This window comes from Cynara cardunculus, assembly GCF_001531365.2.
Source record: "Cynara cardunculus var. scolymus isolate 2C chromosome LG 3, CcrdV1, whole genome shotgun sequence".
Lineage (NCBI taxonomy): Eukaryota > Viridiplantae > Streptophyta > Magnoliopsida > Asterales > Asteraceae > Cynara > Cynara cardunculus.
Window position 1 is genome coordinate 4118818 of NC_037530.1, and position 25830 is coordinate 4144647.

General features: G+C 33.4%; 4 protein-coding genes across 5 annotated transcripts; 3 read left to right on the forward strand and 1 right to left on the reverse strand.

Annotated features, from left to right (window-relative positions):
• The first annotated feature begins 576 nt into the window (after window positions 1-576).
• LOC112509546 (transcription termination factor MTERF2, chloroplastic-like) lies at window positions 577-4324 on the forward strand. Its single transcript, XM_025114550.1, has 2 exons — window positions 577-1766; window positions 4036-4324. The coding sequence occupies exon 1, from the start codon at window positions 603-605 to the stop codon at window positions 1746-1748; it is 1146 nt and encodes a 381-aa protein (XP_024970318.1). The 5' UTR covers window positions 577-602; the 3' UTR covers window positions 1749-1766; window positions 4036-4324.
• Window positions 4325-11107: 6783 nt separating this feature from the next.
• On the forward strand, window positions 11108-14563 carry LOC112508918 (transcription factor TGA4-like). 2 transcript variants are annotated; one of them, XM_025113769.1, is made up of 9 exons: window positions 11108-11195; window positions 11362-11512; window positions 11906-11977; window positions 12089-12148; window positions 12215-12292; window positions 12627-12690; window positions 12774-13045; window positions 13599-13826; window positions 14076-14563. In XM_025113769.1, the coding sequence occupies exons 2-9, from the start codon at window positions 11375-11377 to the stop codon at window positions 14241-14243; spliced, it is 1080 nt and encodes a 359-aa protein (XP_024969537.1). In that variant the 5' UTR covers window positions 11108-11195; window positions 11362-11374; the 3' UTR covers window positions 14244-14563. The 2 variants fall into 2 exon arrangements, with proteins under 2 accessions (XP_024969537.1, XP_024969539.1); XM_025113771.1 differs by having other exon boundaries at window positions 12627-12672.
• A 1209-nt stretch (window positions 14564-15772) lies between these two features.
• Window positions 15773-21634, reverse strand: LOC112508470 (angio-associated migratory cell protein). The gene is made up of 12 exons (XM_025113086.1): window positions 21564-21634; window positions 21009-21189; window positions 20881-20928; window positions 20531-20572; window positions 18232-18351; window positions 17922-18067; window positions 17675-17822; window positions 17500-17583; window positions 17020-17135; window positions 16877-16935; window positions 16461-16551; window positions 15773-16233 (listed from the first exon to the last, which is right to left on the reverse strand). Exons 2-12 carry the CDS (start codon window positions 21097-21099, stop codon window positions 16006-16008), a joined length of 1173 nt encoding a protein of 390 aa, XP_024968854.1. The 5' UTR covers window positions 21100-21189; window positions 21564-21634; the 3' UTR covers window positions 15773-16005.
• Window positions 21635-24151: 2517 nt separating this feature from the next.
• On the forward strand, window positions 24152-25504 carry LOC112509501 (transcription termination factor MTERF4, chloroplastic-like). Its single transcript, XM_025114486.1, has 2 exons — window positions 24152-24352; window positions 24431-25504. The coding sequence occupies exons 1-2, from the start codon at window positions 24155-24157 to the stop codon at window positions 25289-25291; spliced, it is 1059 nt and encodes a 352-aa protein (XP_024970254.1). The 5' UTR covers window positions 24152-24154; the 3' UTR covers window positions 25292-25504.
• The last annotated feature ends 326 nt before the right edge of the window (window positions 25505-25830 follow it).

Here is a 25830-nt window from a genome sequence, read left to right on the forward strand (position 1 = left end):
TATAATATAGTATAGATTATAGATAACTACAAGGATTATAACATAGTGATTGAGGTCCTGAGAGATGTATGTCCAGGGTTTGATTCCAAATATACACAACAATTATGGCTATTCATGACTGATTTTTATGGTCACAATTTACCAAAGTTAATCCAGACATGACTTTAGAAACTTTAAAAATGTTATAGAAATAAGAGGCCGTTTACCAAATAATTACTCAGTAAGTGTTTATCGGTAAAATTTAACACTACTATTTACTTATCGGCTAAGATTTTAGTCCACTAAAACGGTATCGTATGGAACTATTTACCTGGTAAGCGTTTACTATGGTAAAAGTCGTCACCTTCACTTACCGGATAAGACTCTTGGTCATTTTCTCGTTCTTATCGAGTAATATTTTTTATCTTTACTATATTCAACCGATAAGATAATGTAACTTGGCGTTCACTTATTCGATTAAGCGATCGGTAAACCAACGGGCCAAGAGTACATGTCTTTGAACTTTAAGGACACCAATAAACCACATGGACCAAAAATGTAACTTTAAACGAAGCAAAATTTAAATCATGTGTGGCGTCGTTTTAGGTTAAATTCTTGAAGTTATGTTGATACTGCGGATCAAATCAAGCAACAACCATGAGTTATCGTCCTCAATATCCGCTCTGCAATTGTTCATTCATGCACATTATTCAACAAAATCAACACAAAAGCATCCAATTACCAAGCACCATTTCATGGTGGACTACCTCGTCAATTCTCTAGGGTTTTCCCAAGATCAAGCATTATCCACAGCAACAAAAGTAAGTCATATTAAATCCACCCAAAAACCTGATTCAGTCGTTGATTTCTTCAAACAATGCGGTCTAGGAAAAACTCAGATAAGAAACATCGTATGTTTTTCCCCTAAAATCTTAACTACCAGCGTTGATAAAATCCTAGAACCCAAATTTAGGGTTTTCCAAGAACTTGGTTTATCCGGGTCGGGTTTAGAGAAGCTATTTAAACCAACTCTGGGTTTCTCAAACAATAGATTAACTTCCAATGTTAATTATCTGAGGGAATTATTGGATAGTGATGATAAAGTGATTAAGGTTATTCATAAATCATGGTGGTTGTTATCCACGAATTTTGCTCAAAAATTGTCAGCTAACTTGCTAGTATTGAAGAAATATGGATTTTCAAACGGTAAAATCGAAAATTTATTGATGAAGAACCCTGGTTGTCTTTTGCAATCTCCTGAGTGGTTGGAAACAACCATAAAAAAAGTTGAACCTGTACTGGGTATTCCTCGTGAATCTCCAAGATTTGTTGATGGTTTTGAAACAGTTGCTTCAATGACTAATTCGAAGCTGGAGACGAAGTTTGAAGTCTATAGAAGCTTTGGGTGGTCTGATTCGGAAATAATTACAATGGCTAGAGCTTTACCTGTTTGCTTGAGAAGATCTGAGGCTAAACTTCAAACTACTTTGAACTTTTTTATGAATGAACTCGGTTATACGGCTGCATATTTGGCCACCCACCCGAAAATGTTAGTTTACAGCTTGGAGAAGAGGGTTATGCCCAGGAATAGTGTTTTGGAGATTTTGAAAGAGAAGAAGCTGTTGAAGTACAACTTTTCGCTTTGTTCAGTTGTTGCGCTTTCTGAGGTGAAGTTTCTGGATGATTTTGTGCTGCCGTATTGTGATTTTGTACCTCATCTGTATGAAGCTTACCCCAATGCAACTGGTCATCTGCAGACTATCAGATGACTTGCTTTCCAACTTCAGGTAATGCAACACTTGGTGGTTAATGTGACTAAAACAGTTACTTGTTCATGTATGATTGTATGTTTTCTTGAACCGTTTACAATATCTTTGCTTTTTCGTTGGTTCGCTTTATGTTCGTTGGCAATTCAAGTTACAAAAGATCTGTCGCCTTCTTTTCTATGGTTTTATCTGATGTTCACTTTACCCTCTATACACAATAGCCCTTAAGGTGTTTGCTTAATCAAGGTTGATGGTAGCCAAACATTGAGCATTTCATTGGACTTGTAGGGTGACTTTAATTGAACACAAACATGGTCTAGAGCTATTCACCTTAGTAGCTAGTATGCCGAATCCCTAAACCCTTTGTTCTTTTTGTGATCACTGCAGCCTGTAACATTTTAAGCATGGGAGCTCTGGTCAGAAACTTGACAATTTCTATCCCAAATGCATCAATTTCACGTGTCAATAGTCATCATCTAGGACAGCTGGAAACTTGTTTGTGTTGCTTTTCTATAAGTATTTGGCAGGGTATATTGAGCCTCCATGGCCACAGCCTTGCATTTCGTGTATTAGATATCATGGTTAGATCTAAGCAAAGAGTATGAAAGCCTTTTGCACGACAGCTCCATGGTTTCTTGACTAAAAACTGTGTGCGGATATGGTAGAATGGCTGTTCACCGTAGTTACCTGTATTGTAGAAGATGGAGTGATGTAATTATGGGGTTTAAATCCGTTTCTCGTAGCTAGAATTGCAATTACGTTGTGGTGATTTAAGCAGTTTGTTGTGGAAATCACACATTACCCTTGTGTTTACTGGTTTCATGGATCAGAATTGAAGGTAAATCCTTTTCCCATGGCTTAGAAATTAGGATAGTCAAACCTGGAGCACCCATGCTTTGGGATTTGTACATTATGTAGTGAAAGTTGTACATGGCTCTTTGGTGGAGAAAGAGATTGAAGATGGTATGCAAAGAGACTGGAGACTGAGATTGGTGAAAAGAGAAGAATTTATAGGAGAAAGACAATTAGTTTTAGTGGGCTTAATGTGTAAATGTCTTAAAAACTACAGGGGTGATGGGTAATACTTTTTAAAGTCCATTTTAAACACAATATGCTGTTATCGGATACCAACTTTAAATTTTAAAAGATGGGCACAATCTAGTGATTGTTGCATTGAATCATAGAAAATGTTTAGAATACAATCTTAGTGATGTGTGCACATAATCCCTGGTCTTATGTTGGTGGGAAAGTGTCACTTTCAAGATTTACTTTAAACACCACCATTCCACCAACATCACCAACAGTTTTCATTTTCCATATTTCTTTTCATCATTTTATAAGGGTCTTAATGACCAGATTCATAAGCGGGAAGTTTTGAAAGTTGGTTTCCCAAAATAAGAACGAACATGGAGTTGATTTCATGATGATGCAGTTTTGCTCTTATTATTATATGCATCTTAGGGATCACAATTTCATGTTGTCCCGTGTTATCTAATGCTTATCTTTAGGATAAATTGTGAAGATATGGGACATTATAGTTCATCTTTGATCGATAACTGTGTGTAGTTTCACATGTGAAACAATTGATTCGTGTATATGAATTTGATCATCAAGAAATTGAGGTTAGAAGTCAAAGTTATGTTATGAGAAAGTGGGTTTGTTTGTTTGTTAGTTAGGTTTAAGGTGTGAATCTTTCCAACTTCTTGGATCAAGAATCACTTTTTCTTTAATGAGTCATTATGAATTTGTTAATCACACTTTGATTTTACTTTTGCTGTTATCTTAGTTGTCAAAACAGGGAAGCAACTTGTTTAGGGTTTGAGATTTGCTTTTTACTCAGTTTTATAATTATATATGTTTTTATAATATTATTAATTAAGGATCCTTTTTCGCGTTAAGGTTTTTTGTTCTTTTTTAAATCTGAAAATAGGCTTTATGCAAATGTGTAAGACATTTACGTAAACGTCGATTAAAATAGAAATTCGGTTCCAAAAATGACTAAAAATTAAACTTGGTTGAGAAGATCGACTATTTTGATTAATTCCATGAAAATAATCATAAAGAAAATGATGTATAAACAGTATTCAGAATCTGGTAAAGAAGCAAAGGGTGACCATTCAATTGTTATGGAATGTCAGGTCATTTCACATCAACACACTCTATATTCCTTCCATCTGATTCTCTTTGATTTCCGTTTATCCAAATGCTTATTTATCAGTAATAGTTAATACTTAAACTTATTTTACTGGATAAGATTTTAATCAATCAAAACGAAATTTGTATGCAACAGTTTACCTGGTAAGCACTTACGGATAGGAGTTGTCACCCTCACTTAATGGGCAAGACTCTCGGTTCTTATCATTGCTTTTACTGGGTAAGATTCTCGGCTCTTGACATGTTCTTTTGGTAAAGTAAATGACCTGATAAGTGTTTATTGTGTAACCATTTAGCAATCGACCCCTTAGCCTTTACCTTCTTTTTTTGGTAAAAATTTTCATTTTACCTTCGATTATCTTTTACTGGTATTTATTCAGTCAGTGATTACCTATCTAATATCCTTCAATCATGACCCATTTTTATTTTTGGGTCTACAATGTATCTGTATAGATAAGATATAAGACTGCAAATCATATAGAAATTGTGAAAACCAATTTCATATATCGTTTTATAGATATAACAACTCTGGTGAAAATCAACCAAAACCATTCAATGAGGTTAAACTTTAAACTATGATTCATATTGTTTCATATGTTTTGTTCTTGTTTGTGAGTATAAATGTATGTTTCATGTATAAACGTATTTTTGTGTTTTTTTAGAGGGCAAATTGCATGAAAAAGTAATGTAGTTTAACTTGATTTCTATTTTGGGTAACGTATTTCCAAAACTTTCATTTTGGTATCTAAGATATACAGTTTTAAACATTTAAGTATCCGGTTGAAAACTAATTTTAAACTAAAAAAAATTCATGTCACTAAACATGCCAACAAATAATACTGAGTTGGATATCACATCACTCGCCACATCAGCATGATAACCGGTTAATGCTTTAACCAGTTATCCGAGTACTTAAATGTTTAAAATTTTACATCTTAGGTACAAAAATGGAAGTTTCGAAAGTACGTTACCCAAAATAGGAATCAAGTTAAAGTACGTTACTTTTTCATGCAATTTGCCCTTGTTTAGACGTAAAACATTTTTTGATGTTTTATTTATGAAACAACATTGTATAAATACTGTATTTTTCAAATGTCAATAAGACAACACTTACAAATTGGTTTTTACAACATATAACGTTTAGATGGTTTTTATATAGTTTCCAAAGATATAGAAGACATAAAATTAAGAAAATTGCATTAATCCAAACTCAACAAAATCGTATTGGACTAGAACATAAATAAACAAATATATATACACAAAATATAAATATATCGTTTATTCTAAGGGGTATAATAGTCATTTCATCATCTTGTAACGTCATTTGAACCCAAAAGAGTCGTATCTTTCAACCAGAAATTAAACGGTCGTTCACATAAAAACCTGTAGCTTTTAATAAAATGTGAGAAGTAACTACAACTTAGGGGCTGTTTGACAATTGCTGAATGGTTGGGTGCAGAATGATTAAGTGGTCAGAATGATTAAGAGACTTTCATGATCTTGTGTAAAATAAAATATAATTATTTAGTAATTGTGTACAATGAAATTAGGGCTCTTAATGGTTAAGGGAGATCCATGATACAAAATCATTAAGAGAGTTTTAGAACCATTAAGAAACATACTTTTGTTTTTTGCCAAACAAGATTCACCTCTTAACGATTCAGAGGTTACCTTTTACTGAAACTATTAAGAGGTAAACAAACAACCTCTTACATTATTTAATGTTTAAATTCAAATATTTATTATATATCTCCAAATAGATCTAATTGGCCACTTATGTGTAATGTGTTATATGCATCTCTGACACTACCACCTTTTCTTTTATATATGTGTTGTGATTTACACATCATATTATTAACCATTATTTTAATTCCAACATTATATTCTAATTTCTTTTTTAATTAATTTTCTAATAAATTAAAATGGTTCATACTTTTTTTTATTAACCTGGATATAACCCGCTATGTGAGCCGACTAATCCCAGGACAACTACCTGCTTTGCAGATAGTCCGGAGTCACCGCATTTGAACCTCCGTGGACATAAAAGGATTTTTATTCCTCTTTGGATTTGAACCTGAGACCTTCTGGTACTTTTGACCTTTGGAGCCAAACTCAAACCAATCAGGTACCACCCTTGTGGTTAAATGGTTAATACTTCATTATATAAAAACCAAAACAAATGCTATAAAATATGAGACAGCAGTCAAAATAAATATGAATCAACAGAAATTATGCTGATATTTGATTTATGAAGTAAATATTTAATACGACAATTGAATTTCAACATTTTGAAAAGATCGATAGAAAGAAGATAGGTTTATTTTTTACGTACTTATGTATATTCTGTACATTCAATACATGTCGTGTCTTTTTTTAATATTAAAATATATGTAACTGAAAAGGTCACATACAGTTATATATTTTTATAAAAAAATATTTCAATTTTTATAAATATGTAGAGACAATTAAAAAGACAATCAACATAAAAATATTTTATTTATTATTTTTAAATACGACAAACGATGTCACATAGGTCTAAAAGTAAATGAAAATAATAAATAGTAAATATAAAAAATATACCTAACATGTATAATATATAAAAATACAAATTTATATATATATATATATATAAACCCTGTATATTTGTACAATCAATATAACTCAATCTCAGTCGTCCATTTAATTTGATTAATATGTGATTTTATAAAAAGTTTTGATTGTTTCCTAATATAAAGTATTGATCATAATTAATGAACCATAGTAATCTTTCATAAATATTCAAATATAATAAATGAACTCTCAACATTTCCATAAATATTTCAACTGATTGGGTTATATTAGTTGTACAAATGTAATGGGTTGCATTTGAAACGTATTATATATATAGGGCCTAATCAAATGAGAACTGATTAGTTTGTGGCTTTGTGCTAACTATGAGGTCCAATCTCAACCACAAATCAACGGATGAATTAGAAAATTAATAATTATGAAAGTTTGAGTTAAAATTATAATTAGAGGGCATATTAGGTATTTTTAAAAAACTCCTCTCTCCTCTCTCATCACTCCGACCTCCAATTTCCAGCCTCCGGTGAAATCGGTATCACAGTATATCACAATGGGTATCACATTGTGTATCTTTGTTTTTAAGGTTTGAATTGGTATCATAGTTGGTATCATAATGATATCACAATATATCACAATGAGAATCACATTGTGTATCTTTGTGATTACTTGGTGCTTGCCGGATTAATGTTCACCGGAGGCCGGAGATTGGAGGTCGCAGAGATGAGAGATGAGATATGAGTTTTTTAAAAATACCTAAAATGTCTTCTAATTATAATTTTAACTCAAACTACCATAATTATTAATTTTCTAATTTATCCGTTGATTTGTGGTTAAGATTGGATCTCACAGTTACCACAAACTAATCAGTTATCCCTTGAATGGGTTCCTATCTATCTATATCTATATCTATCTATATATATATATATATATATATATATATATATATAAATAAAGAGAAAATAAAAAAGAATTCAATCTTGTGACATTTATTTGGTCATGGAGACTATCATGCACATTATTCCTTCCAAAAGCTATGATAATTGGAGTACATCTAAAGTGACGATGGAATTGGAGACCCCACTCTTTATACATTTTTTATGTTTAAAATACATGTTTTAAAACATTATTTGTATATTTAATTTTCATTATTCAGATAAAAAATACGACTAAGACCAATAGATGTATAGGGTAATATAGAATCTATTTTTGTTTAAAATGATTTACACGTAAACCATGCAAAAGTTTTTCAGTTTTTGTCGTATAATATAGCGAATCTGTGTGTGACACGTGAACGGTTATAGTTGAAAACTATCAACCATGTAGCTTTGGTCTGTTGGAATATAAAGAGGCCAATTCGAAAGAGTATAAAAGATGAAGCATTTATCTGTACTTTTTATCACCCTTTTATGTAACTTTTTACATGTTATATCTGTATACCTCTTGCACTTATAGAATGAACTACGTGTGATCGGATTTCGTTAACTTATATGCACGTACCAATACGAATTTCGTTTTTTTTTTGACAAAAAAACACGTGAATTATTCCAAATAGAGATGTCTTTGAGATTTTGTAATCTGGCAGACACTACTCTCTCTGATCCTGTTTTTAAAACAAAGTTATAATATTATCCTGATAAAATGTATCTAACAAACCCATTTCATGTTTTAAAGATCTAACTTTTCCAATTCAAAATAAATCAGATCAAAACGATCGAACTCAGTAAACGTAAAATAGGGTTTGATGGTATTACAAATATACTTAGCTTTTATTTCTACTCTAAATGTAAATTACATTCTACACCCCAAAACTTTTCATTAATTACAAAAATACCCTTTAGTTGTAAAAGAGCTCAAAATCACCACTAATTAGTTTTTCTTTTTCCAACAAATGAGAAACTTTGGAGGAAGCAAGAACCAATCATTGACTTTACAAAAGTCAAGTCAAATAGGATCATAGAAGAACATAGTACTACTATAAAAGGAAACATGTCCCTTAGCCACTTAAGAGCATCTTACAAACACTACTTTCCAAAATTTGTACTAAAATGTGAATGTTTTTTAATGTTGGACTTTTACCATTTCAAGCAAGACAAAAAGTTTTCGAAAAGAGACAAATTTTTTAAGAGAAGTCATCTAAGAGCGTTTTGAGTGACAGATGTCTAACTTGTAATACAATGCACGACTCAAGCCTCTCATGAGGTTCCGTATCACTGTTGGTATGTTCGATTTTGTCACTAATTCTCAGGGTCGAATATTTCTTCCATTAATTCTTCAACATTTTGGTTTCATTCTTTTATGAGACCTACACATAAACATAGTTTTCGAGGTTGTTTGGTTCGTTTTTTACTCATTAAGCTGTTATCAAACAACCCCTTATTAGTAGTGAATATATCCAGTTATGCTCTTGAGAGAGAGAGAGAGAGAGAGAGAGAAAGATTAAGGAAAAACTCCTAAAAAATGAAAAATTAAGTAACACTTTAGTAACCATTCATTTGCATACTATACACATAAAATTATATATATATATATATATATATATATATATATATATACATAGGGTCAGGTTCAAATGTTAACCAAAGTTTTTGTGTTAACTTTGTTAACCGATCTTGGCCATTCAATCTTTCAATAAACGGTTGTGATTAATCATGGTAAAACTTATTTTTTTTAATTTAAAATTTCATAAAAATAAGTGAACAAAGTTGAAAAGGATATTTAGGTAAAAAAAATTATGTAACTCCCATATCATTAATTAATTGGGAGTTACAATATAAAAAATTCTATTATTTTTTTGTTAATTTATTTTTGTTAATGTAAGAACCATATGAACACAACTATATATATATATGAACCATTGTGTCAAATATGAACAAAAATTTGACATATATATATGAACTTGGACTGCATAACATTTATGAACATAATAAGAAAAACTGTTATACGAAAGGAAATAAATAAAAAAACATGTATGAACACGATATGAACAACTTGTGAACAATAGTTCCTTTATTATAAACACATTCAGGAGCGATCCTTTGTCAATTGAAGTTTTATACATGCATTGCATCCACACCGTTTAAGGTTCACCCCTTGTTCATATATGTTTCTGATCTTATATGGTTGTTCACCCCTTGTTCATATCGTATAAAATATATGAACACATAACCCCAACGCTATGAACACTGGGTGCAAACACTTACACAAATATAAAGATTTGGTATCAAGCTTAAAAAATAACACTTGTGTTCATATGATAGACGTAACATGAACACAATGGTTCATGATTCATAAAAGTCGGTAATATGACAATATGAAAATGGGTCGTGTATGTACTTCCATTTGAACATGTGATTTAGGTACGTATTTTAGTAATTAAAAAAAAGTTATCAATACAATATGAATTATAAAAAGCACAACACATCGTAATGAACATAATTTCGATTAAAACGAATCTAAAAAAAATAAAAATCTATTACCAAGACATTCGCTTTGGTTAATTTCTTCAATTTCCGACCTCGAACTCCGATTGTCATCATAAACCATTTTAATCTTCTCACTGTTGTCGATTTATATTCCATTGCGTTTATCCATATTAGCTTGATTGATACCAAAAAAATTTACTACCGTGTTTTCTATGCGAATTAAAAACTGATAAAACAATAAACATGGAAGATCAAGATTAAAAAAAATAAAAATATTAATATTATAAATGCATATTTTTTAGGATTTGATGATATGTAACTCCCCATTAATTGTTTGGGAGTTACATATCAAATCAATTTACTGAAATACCCTTGTAATTAAAATGTGAACATGACATAAACCTACAAGAAGAATGAAATTTGATTGGTTGTCATGGTTTTCAAAGTTAACACAAAATTGTTGGTTAACATTTGATCTTTCCCCTATATATATATATATATAATGAGTCTCGTAAGACCAATTTATGTTCATTGATCAACTTTATAAGCTAATGATCTAAAGTTGCATAGTGGCAATTTTGTAATTATTGAAAAGTCTCGTGGCAATTTTGTAATTATGAATGTTTAGATTGTAGATCTAATGCAATGATTGAGAATTAGTGTTACGGGTCTCACGAAAAATCATTGTTCTCACATGATTCCAAGTATATATATATATATATATATATATATATATATATATATATATATATATATATATATATATAAGAGTTTTCCCCTAAATCTGAGTGATATATTAGGGTTTGAAGAAGGTAGATAGTGAAGAAGGGTTGAATTGGTGGCAATAATGAGTTGGTACGCATTTTGAAATTATATAATAAAACCCCCCCATGTCATTCAAAAGCCACACCTTACCTTTAATCAGATCATCTCTTTGCCTTTCCCACGTTAACAACACCATTATCTAAATCACCACCACCTGTACATCCTGCATCAAAACATGTACCTTTGTCTGAATCCATTAAGCTTGAATCTGGAAAAGCATCTTCCTTTCTTTTTGTTAATTAAGATCACTGTTATAATTTGATTATAATACTGCTTAATCTGTCAATTTATTTAGGTTTTTTCCTTCTTTACACAACTGGGTGTTTTTGCTTTTAAGCCATGGATGATGGGTGGTTCCTATATCATCTCAAATTAGTAGTAAATGATTTGATGGGTTTAATTTCTTGTTTATAAAAACCCCAACAATATTCAATCTGTTTGGTTTTCTCAAGATTTCCCCTGCTATCTCCCCTTTCATGCACAGGTTTCCCCCAATTCATCATCTGTTTTCTTCATTAAGTCAATGATTTTGCCATCTGAATCTGTGTCTGTGTGTGTTCTTCTTGATGGGTCTGAGCTGTTTTAGAGGAATTGAAGGTTTGAAACTCCAGATTATGCATCTGATTAGTGTTAATTTTTTGTTAATTAAGCAAGTAGAGAGCCATGACATCGACTTCAACTCAATTTGCAACCTCCAGAAGGATGGGAATTTACGATCCACTCCAACAGATTAGTATGTGGGAAGAGGCTTTTGGAGCTAGTCTTAGCCCTAATACAAGCCCCAATATGGTCATTTCACAGGTCCTTCCACTCATTCTTTCATCTTATTATATCTCTATGTATGCATGTATCATAGATTCAGTTCTTCATGATTATTACAGTTTCATGTATATACATATATATATATATATGTGTGTGTGTGTGTGTGTGTGGTGTATGTATCTATTTGTATGCATATAGATCATGTTTTTCTTTGATTATAGTTCTTTGGATGTCTAAGCATCTGTAATCTGTATGTATATTGTATATTGATTGTGTTCTTCATGATGATCAGATTTTTATTCATATGTGAATATGTTTGTTCTTCTATATGCATACAGACTGTTCTTAGTGATTATTAGCTTAATTATATGATATAGATCGTGTTTTCATGTTATTGATCTTGTCTGATCAATCTTTCTTCGGATTCTTTAGACCGAATACAATTCTCAAGAATCGTTAGGACCGTCACTGGACAATCGAGCAACAAAAAACATTTCGGATAAGGTGATACTATACAATCATATATATATATATATATATATATATATATATATTCACAAATGAATTTTATGTTTGAATGCATATTAGCTTATACTTTTGTTTTTCTGGTTGCAGTTGCAAAGGCGACTAGCACAAAACCGTGAAGCTGCTCGTAAAAGTCGTTTAAGGAAAAAGGTACGAGAAAAGAACTCATGATTACGAACACGAGCCTGGATCTCATCTTGTTTTTTCGCTGTTTAGGCATACGTTCAGCAACTGGAATCGGGTCGTCTGAAATTGGCGCAATTAGAACAAGAACTCGAGCGGGCTCGACGGCAGGTCCACTTACAGTCTTTCCTAAATATGTTTCTTATTAAAACAAAATCGGCTTTATATGACATCATATATGTCTAAATGCCAAATAGAATGTTTTATAGAACTTAAGTTTATATTTTCAAACAATAGTGTATTCTAAAAGTGTTACAATAAGTTGATAGGACGTTTTTGGACGTCTTAACAAATTTTATGACATTTTTTTATCATAAGTGATGTACTACAATCATTTAGAGATATTTGACGTCCTATAAAGCCGATTTTGTTGTAGTATTTATAGCGTCTCGAATGTCCCAACTTCCAACTGAATCTGATTCGTTCGCTCATTTATTGATAACAGGGCGTATACGGGGGTCTTTTGAACACGGGCAACGGTCTGTTATCTGGTAACGTCACTAACTCGGGTACGCCATCTTTCCTTCTTGTATGTTCGTTTTCTGGAACAACCGAACGACGCGATTTAAAGTTTCGGGGTTTTCACGTGCAGGGATTGCTGCATTTGAGATGGAGTATGATTTGTGGGTTGCGGAGCAACAGAAAAAGGACGACGAGCTTCGGAAAGTGCTGCTGACTCATATGAGTGACATAGAGCTTCGTATATTCGTTGATAGTGGCTTGAACCACTACTACGAGCTTTTCCGAATGAAGGCCGATGCCGCCAAGGCCGACGTGTTTTATTTGATGAACGGGTTGTGGAGAACTCCGGTAGAGCGGTTCTTCCAGTGGATTGGCGGATTCCGGCCATCTGAGCTCTTATACGTAAGAACTCCTCGTACCATGTAAATTCGTAGATCTTTAGCTGACTGGTTTCCGATACGAGTGTAAGTGGTTTTGTTCGATTCGAGACAATAAAACTGGTTTTATAGGACATCATATTATGTATTTTATATAACCAAACAATTGTGTGTCTGTGTTACAATAAGTTGATAGGACACTTTTAGGCGTGCCAACAAGTTTTTCGAGACAATTTTGAATAAAGCTTTTATTTAGTCTTATTATATGATATTATTTATATAAAAACAAGTATCTTATAAAAAGATGCATTCACAGTACAGTTGTCAAAAATGTCCTATAAAAAACAAATAATATATTTTATTTTTTAAATATCCTAAAAAACTTGTTAGAACGCCCAAATACATTATAGCATCATGTTGTTACACCTTTATATATGACACAGTTGTTTAATTCAGTCCTATAAATCTGATCATATAAAACAGTTTATTACGGCATTTAGACATTTTTGGTGTCCTATGAAGCCGATTTTGTTGTTGTGGGTTGTGAATACTGATCGGTTATGGTTGTTTCCGGGCAGATACTAACGCCACAGATCGAGTTGCTAACGGATGCGCAGCTCGTGAATGTGACGAGTCTAAGGCAGTCGTGCGAGCAAGCTGAGGAGGCACTGAGTCAAGGCATGGACAAGCTTCAACAAACGCTGGCTCAGAGCATTACGATCGATATAACTGGAGCCGGAAGTTACAACTCGCAGATGACTTGTGCAATGGAAAGGCTTGAAGCGCTCGAGATTTTCTTGAACCAGGTAACGGAGAAGAAGTCCGTTTTTTGACTTTTGAGTCAAACGACCGTCTTTTGGAACTCGAAATTTTCAAGAATTACTTCGATTTTTGTAGAAATTTTTGACAATCTTTTTTGGATATACAAGAATCATTAGATCTACAAAAATTTGAAGACGAAAAACCAAAGAAATCGAAGTCAATTTCGCTTTTGAAAAGCTCAACGTTTGACCATCTTTCTTATCATCTAAAACCGAAATCCAAACATTTTGCAGGCAGATCACCTTCGACAACAGACTCTGCAGCAAATGTATCGGCTCTTAACAACACGTCAAGCAGCAAGAGTGTTGCTAGCGCTTGGTGAATACTTCCAACGTCTTCGTGTACTGAGTTCACTTTGGTCAGCTCGTCCGCATGATCACTCTACAACTTTACTTCCGTGAATGAATTCACGCTCTTTTCCGAGCTTTATCTAGCATTCATTAGCAGAAAGTAGAGATATTTCCTCGCAACTTTGCGAATGTCGATCCCGTCTCCTACTCCTTTAATCTGCTTATATGTTGAAAGCACAGCAACAACTGCTATGGTGTTCCTCAAGTAAAATGTAAATATGATCTGTAATGTCGTTCGTGTATATATATATATACATATATATATATATGCAGGAGATCGAGTTTATCGACTATGTTCTGTGTTATGTTTCTGAGTTCGTTGTATATAACTATTACATTACGATAACTTTGAAGTGTGTACATAAACAACTTATACCGGTGTCAAACCGGTAACAAGGAGTTTTTGAAGAAGTTAAACCCTTCTGACTTATAATAAGTTAATAAGTGTTTTTTGTAGAAAAACATTAAGTTGTTTCAAATAAGCAATCCCAAACACCCCCTTAGTGCAATTATAATGAAAGCATGTAAGAAAAAAAATACAAGAAACGAATCTATACTATCTTATTAAGCAAATTTAACGAAAGTCTTAAAATTCTAAATGACCAAAATACCCTTTATACTCACTTTTTCACCCCCTTCTCTTTTCACATACACTCACTCCCTCACATACACTACAACCGACTTTTTTTAAATTATAATTTTAAATTTACACTTTATACCCCTATAATTAATTAATTAATTTACTTTTAGATGTTTCATTTTAAACATTTATCAAATTAACATAYATAATCGTATATCAATTAAAACATGTTTAAAAAATACATTTTTATTTTAACAAGTTACACCATTATAATCGTCTCGTTAATACCTTCGAAATGAGTCYAATATTAAATAGTTTTTGACTTAATTATATTATTATATATTATAAAAATTGTGAAAAAATATTATTAATATTTACGATTTATATTTTTATATTTATTTATTTATATATACTATATATTTTGGGGTTAGACAGTTCAAATTGTATTGTATAATATGTTTTGAATTAATATGTTCTTGAGTTTTTTTTTTAATATATATATATATATATATATATATACATGTATATATATATATGTATTAATTCAACCTTAATCTGAGTTTCTGGACAAGAAAGAGGGTAAGCAGTTGGAAGTTCATTCTAAAACCCATCTTTTTTTGTTTTTTCATGGCTTATGATCTGTAAATCAAATACATTTGGTTTTGAGTGCTTATCTTAGAACTCAAGTTTCTAGGTTCTTTGTTTTTTGTGTAAATCGAATACATTTGTGGAGCCTTTTAAATATGTTGAATTTTAAATATATTGGATTTTAAACTGTCATACAATTTTTTTCATCGATAGTCTATAATTGGAACCATAACTCTAATTTATTCAAATTGTATTAATATGTAAAAACCAAGTGTAACCGATATCATCGTTAAATCTTATATTATAAACCAGTGGAACTTCAAAATCGTTAAAATTCATGGCTCCCGCTGCATTGCGCGGGTACACAACTAGTAATGTGAAATGACGATTTTACCCTTTACACAGTCGGTAATAAGCATGAAGACAACAAATATTTTCCAACTGCCAAACAACAGTAACAAGATTATAAATCAGCTCACGAATGTTGAAGAATGAAAATGGATGGATGGATGGTTTTCTTATGTTGTCTGATGATATTATGGGTTGTATGATTCAGCTATTTCATTCGTGTTTTTAGTCTTACAAAGATGGGTGACAAACTGCACTTCACATTTTGTAGATCTTTTTCTTCTGAACGGGGCGTGATTAGCGAAATTCATCGATCTCAAAGACTCGAGCAGTTCCATCAATGGAGACGGAAACTAGATGGCTCCCATCAGCCGATACGCCTAGAGACTGGATCGCATCCGTGTGTCCCCTGAAAGTCTTGATACAGTCTCCAGAAAGGCTATCCCATATCCTCACTTTGCCATCGACACACCCTGTAGCCACGAACCGAGACGCACCTAGCCATGACAGGCACGTCACACCTTCCTGATGAAAATATAACACAAATTTGAAATGTTAAGACATACATAATCTAACGTTATTTTACATAAAAACACTTGAACTCGTTTTTGTAGTTTTGTTGCACCATGTAGATAACCACAATAGAATGAAAATGTATGCTTAATGGGACGGCAAAATTATATATCAGAAGGAAAAGATGGCATATGTTGTAAGGAACCATGAAATACGATCAAATGTAGCAACAAGCGCACCTCGTGTTCACATGTGCAACGGGCCAAAGAGTGTTGGAGATCCCAAATAATTAGTTTCTGATCCATGCTTCCTGTTGCTGCCCAAGGAGAGCTACAACACAAATCAAAGCCATTCAGGCATCTAAATTGCTACAATTAGTGAAAAGGCTAGTCTTTATTCCCTCTCCCATATAATTTTCTTGCAAGGTGGAAGGGAGAAGGGGGACTACCTATTTAATGTATTCATGATGAATAACCCTATATATTCATGAATATTATTCAACATGAATATCATACATTTTAATTATTCATGATATCATGTATTTCATTATGAATAATATTCATAATGGATATCTATCATGACATTCATCATGAATAATTGGTTCCCATATATATATTTACGGTTCTCATTTGAACAGGGCTCTAAGAAACAATACCTAGCTGAGAGACCGATACATTCAATTGAATCTGTATGTGAAGGTAGAGAACTGACAACCTGTAACAGATATAAAATGTGAAAAAAGCTGACTGCAAGAAGTATGGAAAAGCCACTTAAAATCATGGATGAAAGTATTTGAACCTTCCCAGTTGCAATATTCACAATGTGGACAGAGCCATCTTTTGAGCCGGTAAGAACAAGAGTTGAGTCGGAGGTTATCGTCAAGCATGTCAGCCCTTCGGTGTGATAATAATGGCCTGAACGCAAGAATCATTTAGCAAATATTTAAATTATAATCCTCACTTGTTATTATTCTTCATACACAAATTATTACAAACAAAATGTTTACGTTATTTGTTTTCCAGAGCTATTATTGTTAAGATTTACTTTATTTTTTTTAAACGTATGCAAATGGTTGGTTATATTTTGCAATTGGTTCAATAATGACAATTAAACAAGTGAGGATGTAATTCTACACTTCAATGGTTTAAAAATGAAAGCTACCAAGAATAAGAGGAACACAAAAAATGGTAAAAGTTGATCCTGAATCTCACTCTTATCTCCATCACTCAGGCGATGTATTTCATAAGCTTGTGATATAAAGCAAAAGCAAATACATACCTTTCACGACGTGAATGTTCTCCCCAGTTCTTGGATTCCATATCCTCAAACTTGCATCATCAGAACCGGTACAAATTGTTTTGCCTAAATATGAAAAAGGAATTAAGAATAACTGAATAGAAAAAGAATAACGAAAACCCATAGAAACAAAAGTCTAGAAAGAACAAGACGGTACCATCAGGAGTAAAATCCCCACAAGTGACAGTACTAGCATGACCGGAGAATGTATTAAGATAGGCATTCTTGTCAGCATTCCACATCCAAACAGTGGAATCCTCCGAACCAGCTAGAACCAGGTGTCCTCGTGGATGCCACCTAATCCACTGAATAGTCAAGGTTACAGACCCATATAAGAAAATACTTCACGATATATTTTAACAAGATGGGAGAAAGGAGAAAGATGATTACTAAAAGATATTTACCTCAATGCCAGCTCCAGGTCCATCAAGTGTGCATTTCAGGTTTCCTGAAGATATGTCCCATACTTGAATGACCCCATCCAAGCTTCCAGATGCAACCAACTGTCCATCAGAGCTGAAGGCCACGGTAGATACAGAATCCTTATGACCTATATAGAAAAAGACATAAAGATCTCTAAATTAGGAATATACTTGAAAGAAGTAAAATGAAAATCTAGCGACTAGAGAGGAACATAACAAACAATAAACATGGTTAACCTGATGTGTTTGAACAATGATGAACACTTGGCAACCACTTTAAGTACATGCATACCTTGTAATTCAAAAGCCCAATCTCCTTGACCAATCTTCCATAGAAATCCTTTGTCATCCCCTGCCCCTGTGGCCACCAATTGAGCATCGGTTGGGCTGCATGCAACTGTGTATAATTCACCTATGACCAAGAAATGGAAAGATGAAGTCAGCTAAGCGAACCTCTCTGTATAATTATGCATATCAACCAAGTGACAGAAATAAAATTAGGATAACTAGATCCATGGAGGAAGAAATGCATGCATCAGCATGAGACTAGCACAAGCATCAAGGAGATGAAGGTCCTGTCTGTTGTTTTCCAGTATTTCTGAGTGCTGAATGTACTCATGAATAGTGAAGAAGGATTTCTGAAATACTGAATGAATAAACTTGTTCGATATTGATCTAAAAACCATTATAGGAAGGTATTAATAGTTTACTATCAACTTATAGAAGCTCACACTTCATATTTTTTTTTTTTTATTAACCTGGATATCACACTTCATACTTACAACCAATGTGGGAGGATGTCACAGACTCCCCACTAAAATTCATTAAGTCCTCGTCAGGAATCAACATAAACCCAAAAATAAACCCAAACAAGAATCATATTTCCCTGAAATTACACGAGTCCAACCCCAACCTGCTACTAATTCTTCTTCTGCTTCTGGTAAATCAAAAGGTAATCCAGAATAACATGATGACATGATGACCACAACAGTATCATTTACAACGCCCAAAAAACCCAGAATAACATGATGACTCAATAACTTTTAAATTAACCAAAACCTTTGTGGAAAGTCAATAATACATGTTTACCATGGGTGGGCTCACTCTTCAACTTACAATTGATGTAGGAGGGATATCATGATAAAAATGAGGGAATAGATTAGATTCTTGAAACTTCGACAGGGTGGCTGTGAGAGAACGTAAAGCAGGGGTGTTGGTTTTGGCTGCAGAACAAGAAATAGGCAATGCACCATCCTTGCAAACCAAATGAACCCAATATATCTTACTCGGAAGTAGGGTATGGGGGAACTGGGAAGTATTTATGCAGACCATTTCTCACCCCAAAGAGTAAAGAGACAGTTTCCATGAAGACCAAGGCTTGCGAGAAAGTTCTGGGAGATCTTGAGACTTGAAAGAAACATAAAATTTGTAAAAAATGGAAGTTCGGAAGAAATTAGAAATAAACTAAAGAGCCTGAGACAATGGGGGATATCATAAACCCCCTCACATAAGTTTCTAATATCCTAATCAAAAACCGAACAAAATCCTGAAATCAGTATCCCCAAAACATGCATGAGCACAACTAGCTCTATCTTGAGAAGTCACCGTTTTGTAACCATTAGTAGCACTTTACGCAAAAAGCAAAAATCAGTCGAATAACTTGCAAATCAACTAGATCCATGATGGGTAGATCTTAGTAGCCCACTACCAAACACTTAAAAGAGGCCTCAATTCATACTCAATGGGTGTTACAAACACTCACTTAAATCCCTAACATCCTTGTTGAGCCTAAACATAAACCTAAACATGATTCCCAAATCCTAACTCCGAGGAGATATCTGAGTCGAGCCCGTATCACTTCCTTATTCCATTGGCCTTTGGAATCTAAAGTTTACAGAAGCAACAACTGAAAGAACTTGTAAACATACTCTGATGTATCATATCAGACGAACATCATCATACGACAGAGATGAAGAAAAGAGAGGCTTTAGCGGGTAGTGACATCAATGGAGCATATGATGGAGGGAAGAGTAGGTTAATTTGTAATTGTGAGGTGCGGCTAAATAATTTTGTACAGCATTTATAATAAGAGATCACTTGGTGAACAAGCATTTATTGGGCTGTGAGGAACTAGAACGATATAAGCACTAAATCGGAGGAAAGAAAAGCCAAAAACATCATTTAATTCAAACAAAGCCTTTTATTCAATAAGATTAAGAATACGATAAGAGTCGTATTACCCGTATATATTCAAACAAAGAGATCCGAAATATTTTTCAAGCCTTCACAACATCACAAGGGTCCACAGAATAACAGAGTCTGAAAAGAGGACCATCAAGGCATCAACAGAGACAGGCAATGTCATAGGAGACAGTGGCAACTGCTGACCAGATGGAGAAAAAAGGTGGATTGGCCTTCAATTTCAGGTTTTACGGGTCAAGAAGCAATCCCTACCTCTCCAAAAAGTATTTCAAGTATTCAAAAAGGTACAAAAAGATTAATAACACAACTACCCCCCGAAATAAACCAAAACCATAGTGAGGAACCTTGACAACCCTAAAAGAAGAAGATAAAGACCATAGGAAACTTACCGGTATGACCAGTGAATATGTGAAGGGAATCATCTGCTTCATCTGAAATAGACAAAGGAAGAAATTAAAATAGATAAGGAGAAAATAAGAAGAAATTTGTAATCACATATATACTCATAACCGACCACTGCCGCTCAAACATAGGTATACTCAAATAGTCTATGCTACTTTCACATATGGTATACCATTTTTTATAATCAAAGCATATTATATATGGTACTGTATAACCTGTTTCGAGATTCTTTGACGAATGGATGCAGCAGATAATAAAATAAAAGTTAGTGATTGTCACACTGCTGCAAAATGTGTGGAAAAACAAGAATTTGAAAGCTTATAGAGCCTTGACGTACCAAACACTTCAGCATCAGAATCTGCATCATCTTCTGCATCAGGGAGATCTGAAACAAGGGAACCAAGTTTCATAATATGTCAACATAGAACATAAAGCATTTAAATCCAGGAGCAAAACTAAGACTACCTTCTTCGTCTACATTTATTTCTTCCACGATGTCGTCCTCATCAAGAAAAACATCACCATGATCTTCACCATCGTTTGCAGAAGTACTCATGATCCCTCCTTTATGATCAATCACACTTTTGAAATTTGTCAGAATACCCAACTAGGGTTTATCTAGGGTTTCTCCAAAAAAGCTGATGCCCTATCAAAATTAATAACATTGGGTCAATTCCTTCCAGATGCTTAAATGGAAATCAAAGTTCAAATCTACATGAATAATACATATATATACACAAACTGTAAGATCAAAATAAGCGCCTAATTCTCAGCTTATGATACTACAAGTTCACTCTTTTTACAGTGTAACATATCGACAACTGCTCCCTGAACTTTCTAAACTTGATCACACTAAATTTTTATAGCATATACCGAGAAGAAAACAACCTATTAAATAAATAACTTGTCAAGTAGAATGGATTCAACAATAAACAGAGAGCTCAGTAAGTTGAAGAAAGGTCGAAGAAACGGAAAAAGGTCATGAAGGCGGCGATTAGAATCGGTACTAGGAATACTAACCGGTGAATAGGTGAAAATTTAGTTATTAAGCTTCACCGGTCCGCTGCCGCCGTCGCCGTCGCCGCCGCCGATGAAAGAATAAAAGAGAGCTTGGTCGAGTATACGTCTTTTGTCCACAATTTGATGGAAGTCGATTTTCTTTGATATTACCTTTTCGTCCTTGTTGTTTGGAGAAATACAATAAAGCCCCTGTTCTTTTATTGATATGGCATAAATAAAGAAACTGAAAAAAACTTTTTTCTCTCGACTTTTATTCAACTAAAGGGCCGTTTATTAAACACTTATCAGTTCGGACAAGAAAATTGAATATCACCCGGTAAGATCCAAGACAATAATCGAGAGTCTTACACGCTAAGTGAGACTGATGACTTTTTACCCAGTAAGCGCTTATGGATGCTAACTAAATAATCCATTTTGACAGGCAAGAATGCTACTCGATAAGATATGTGAGAACGATGATTTTTTCCAGTAATCAATTATCCAGTAGAAGTTTGGAAAACGGTCTCTAGTTTATATGGTTCATGTAAAAGAATATTTCCACACGAGTCCCAAAAATTTCAATTATTTGACATAACTTCTAAAGTGTTAATGTTCATAAGATTCGAACTTCAAGCACGGTATACTTAATATTAGTGGTGTACATGCGCGATACAGCACGCGTGAATCACAATTCTGAAACGTTAGTTTAGTTTTGAATCATGAGTTTGTATGGTTATTTTACAGGTCAACAAATATATAAAGTTAAAGACTAATATGTTGTATTAGTAAGATCGATTGGAAAAATAATTGCATACATGTTGAGTTTCTAAACCCATATAAAGTTGAAGGGTTAGGGGTGGGTACATGCAGGATCTGAAACCCTTTCTATTGTTTCAAATTTCAATTTACTTAAAGAGAAAGAAGAACTTTGAGTTTGAATTTGAGTTCAAAATAGGAAACAAACAAAGTGTCAAACAATTTTGGAAAGACCAAACACACCTTTTTCATGTAAATATGGTTTATTTAAATCTGAAACTTTGACCAAACAAATTGTATGTTTTAAGCATTTGTACATTATGCATAATAATTTATACTTAAGAGATTTTTGAATCTCTTACATAAATTGATAGTACTTTATGCTTTGACACTTGTAATTAAGACTTTTGGTGTAAATGCTTATTAATGTAGTATAGATACCAACTTTAATTTAAGAGTAAAGTTTAATTTTTGTCCTTAATATTTGTAATTTTCAATGGATATCGTCCATAAACTTCAAAAACTCGGATTTGGTTCTTTATATTTATCAATTCTCGACGGTTTTAATCCTTCTGTCTAACGGTTGTTAATTTTTTCCCGTTAAATTTTAGTCATTTTCATTATTTTTAAAATTTTATATTAAAATTAAATCCATGTTTTACACATGATAGTTTGTTTGTGACAACATTTACCTTCAGTGGCAGATCCATAATCTTTTTTTGTTTGGGGCATACTTTAGGGTGTCAAAAAACTTCTGAAACTGAATAATCCGTCATAACTAAAACGGTTCCGATTTATTCGCTTTCGTCTTAAACGGTTCGGTTAACCAAATAAATATAATTTAGTCGGTTCGGTTTTTGGTTGACTTTTTACTATTATGGTTAAACCGAGACATTATACTACTACTACTACTTATATTTTTCATTTTTTTCTATTTCATTTAAACTTAAAAACAAACGAACACATTACACATTAATACAAAATTCAACTGCCTCTTAATAATGAGGCAGATGGCTAGAGGAACAAACCATTAAACAATTTTATGCATCTGGCATTAACAAAATTGTAACGAGCCTAGTGAAAAATTAACTAGATTCTAAATAAAATTGAACATTACAGTATCTAGATTCTAACAAAATTGCACATTGCAGTCTCCAGATATGAAACAATATTGCAATTTGCAAAACCAACATGATATTACCATTTACCAACTAATACAATTTACCAGATTCATCCAAAAATCACAAGTTAAGAAGCCAACAAAATCAGATTTATTCATAAATTATAAATTAGAATTAGAAATGAAAAATAAGAATTGTTTTAGTATTTACCCAAAGCCAAGAACCGAGATGGAGAAGTAAGAGACTGATTTCAAAATGTGTGGTCGTTTGTTTCACTGCTGAAGGTCAATTGAGAGTCGAAGTCTAAAAGAGGACGTCACTCGATTGAGATTTGAGAGCGAGAGACAATGAGGTTGGACCAAATAAAAAATGTGTTTGGGTTCCAGTGAGAAAGAAAGTTATGGTAAGAAGCGTAGTAAGAGATTTCCACATTTGAATCAATCATAATTGAATGTCAACACCAATGAGGTGTAGTGAATCAATTATCTTCTAAAGTGCAATGAATGAGTGAGCGTAAGATTAAAAGTTATCAAGGGTTCAAAACAGAGAACAAAATCTCTATTTTCTCTATTTTAGAGAATGTATCCATGTTTTTGAGGACTCTTCCAACAATTTTTTTAAAAAAAAGATGATAAGTTTTGTATTATGTAAAAGTATAGGGGGTGCAAGTGAAACTTAGCCCTCTCCTTCCTATTAAGCATCTCGAGGACTCCTGTCTGGCTGCTTGCTGCTAAAATGCTCTACCTTCGTAGCCATGTCGGGCGATGTCTGTTCTCAATCTATCGCTTCAAATCTCACCTTTTTTATTCAGCAGCAGCAGCAAAAGCTTCATCTCTTGATCAATCTGCATCTTCTATAAGGACCGAATTCGTAGATTATCTCATCACCACACTCGGATTCTCCAAAGAATCAGCCATTTCTTCCTCTTCAAAGGTACGCCGTTTGACTACCACTCGAAACTGTGATTCAGTCGTCCGTATCCTCAAAAATTGTGGTTTTGATGATGACCAGATCAAGGACTTAGTCTCGTGGATTCCTAAAGTTTTATTATACAGAGCAAACGAAACCCTAGAACCCAAGATTAGGGTTTTTCTCGAACTCGGTTTGTCTGTTCCGGATCTAATAAGTCTTCTCAAGAGAAACCCTAATTTATTTGAATTAGGTCTACATTCCCGAATCGTACCAACTATCGATTACCTTAAGACGCTATTAGGAAGCAATGAAAGAGTAGTTGAAACCATCAACAGATCGAGATGGTTGTTCTCCACATCTGTTGCGTTAAAGATGTTCTCTGCAAATGTTATGTTATTGCAGAGCTATGGTTTCTCAAATGAGAAAATTGGGAAATTTGTTCATAAGAATGCAAGGCATTTTACTCAAGCACCTGAATGGCTCACAAGTAAACTGAATTGGATTGAGGGAAAACAAGGGATATCACGCGATTCTAACGAATTCTTTCGCTGTTTTCACGCGATTGCTTCAAGTAGTATTTCAGCAATGGACAAGAAGATGGAAATCTACAAGAGTTTTGGGTTCTCTGAAAATGAATTAACCTTGTTGTTTAAGAACCAGCCTTACTGTTTTGCATTATCAGAGGATACAATTCGCGATAAATTGAGTTTCTTTATGAACGAATTAGGGTATACATCTTCGTATCTAGTCACTTGCCCCAGTCTTTTCTCATTGAGTTTGGAGAAAAGAGTGAAACCTAGGAATGAAGTATTGAAGATTTTGAAAGAGAGGATGTTGGCCGAGAGCAAGTCTTTGATTACGCTTGTTAATTATCCGGAGTTGAGATTTCTAGGTTTTCTGCGGAGTTTTGAGGACGAGATTCCTAGCTTATATGAAACTTACGTCAATAGCATAAGGTGAATCCAACTTGTTTCGTTTCGCGATTCAGTCTTAGTAAGCGTTTGGTCATAGGAATTCTAACGGTTGAGTTACTTTGTAGCATTATCGTGCTTCTAAAGAAGTATCGAATAGTCACATTCTTTATATACATGGCCCTTTTGCTTTTTATTAGTTTTCAATCTATGTAATTGTTAACCACAAGGGTGGTGTCTGATTTGTTTGAGCTTGGCTCTAAAGGTCAAAAGTACCAGGAGGTCCCAGGTTCAAATCCAAAGAGGAATAAAAATCCCCTTGTGGCCACGGAGGTTCAAATGCGGTGACTCCGGGCTATCTGTAAAGTAGGTGGTCGTCCTGGGATTAGTCGATGCGCATAACGGGTTGGATATCCAGGTTAATAAAAAAAATCTATGTAATTGTTGATGAATGAGTAAAAATTGATCTGTTTTGATTTCTCAAAGATACATATGGTTTGGTAATGTTCAGGGTTATTGTCATAGTCTGCAAGTTAGACAACACATCTTGAAATAACTAGTTTGTTTGCATATGTGAAATCCTATTTA

Coding starts and splice junctions, on each gene's coding strand:
- LOC112509546 (XM_025114550.1), top strand. CDS start 603: ATGTTGATACTGCGGATCAAATCAAGCAACAACCATGAGTTATCGTCC.
- LOC112508918 (XM_025113769.1), top strand. CDS start 11,375: ATGACATCGACTTCAACTCAATTTGCAACCTCCAGAAGGATGGGAATT. Junction 12,293..12,626: donor TCGAGCGGGCTCGACGGCAG/GTCCACTTACAG, acceptor TATTGATAACAG/GGCGTATACGGGGGTCTTTT. Junction 13,827..14,075: donor TCGAGATTTTCTTGAACCAG/GTAACGGAGAAG, acceptor AACATTTTGCAG/GCAGATCACCTTCGACAACA.
- LOC112508470 (XM_025113086.1), bottom strand. CDS start 21,099: ATGAGTACTTCTGCAAACGATGGTGAAGATCATGGTGATGTTTTTCTT. Junction 20,573..20,880: donor TTCTGATGCTGAAGTGTTTG/GTACGTCAAGGC, acceptor TGTCTATTTCAG/ATGAAGCAGATGATTCCCTT. Junction 16,936..17,019: donor TGAATATTGCAACTGGGAAG/GTTCAAATACTT, acceptor TATCTGTTACAG/GTTGTCAGTTCTCTACCTTC.
- LOC112509501 (XM_025114486.1), top strand. CDS start 24,155: ATGCTCTACCTTCGTAGCCATGTCGGGCGATGTCTGTTCTCAATCTAT. Junction 24,353..24,430: donor CCATTTCTTCCTCTTCAAAG/GTACGCCGTTTG, acceptor GATGATGACCAG/ATCAAGGACTTAGTCTCGTG.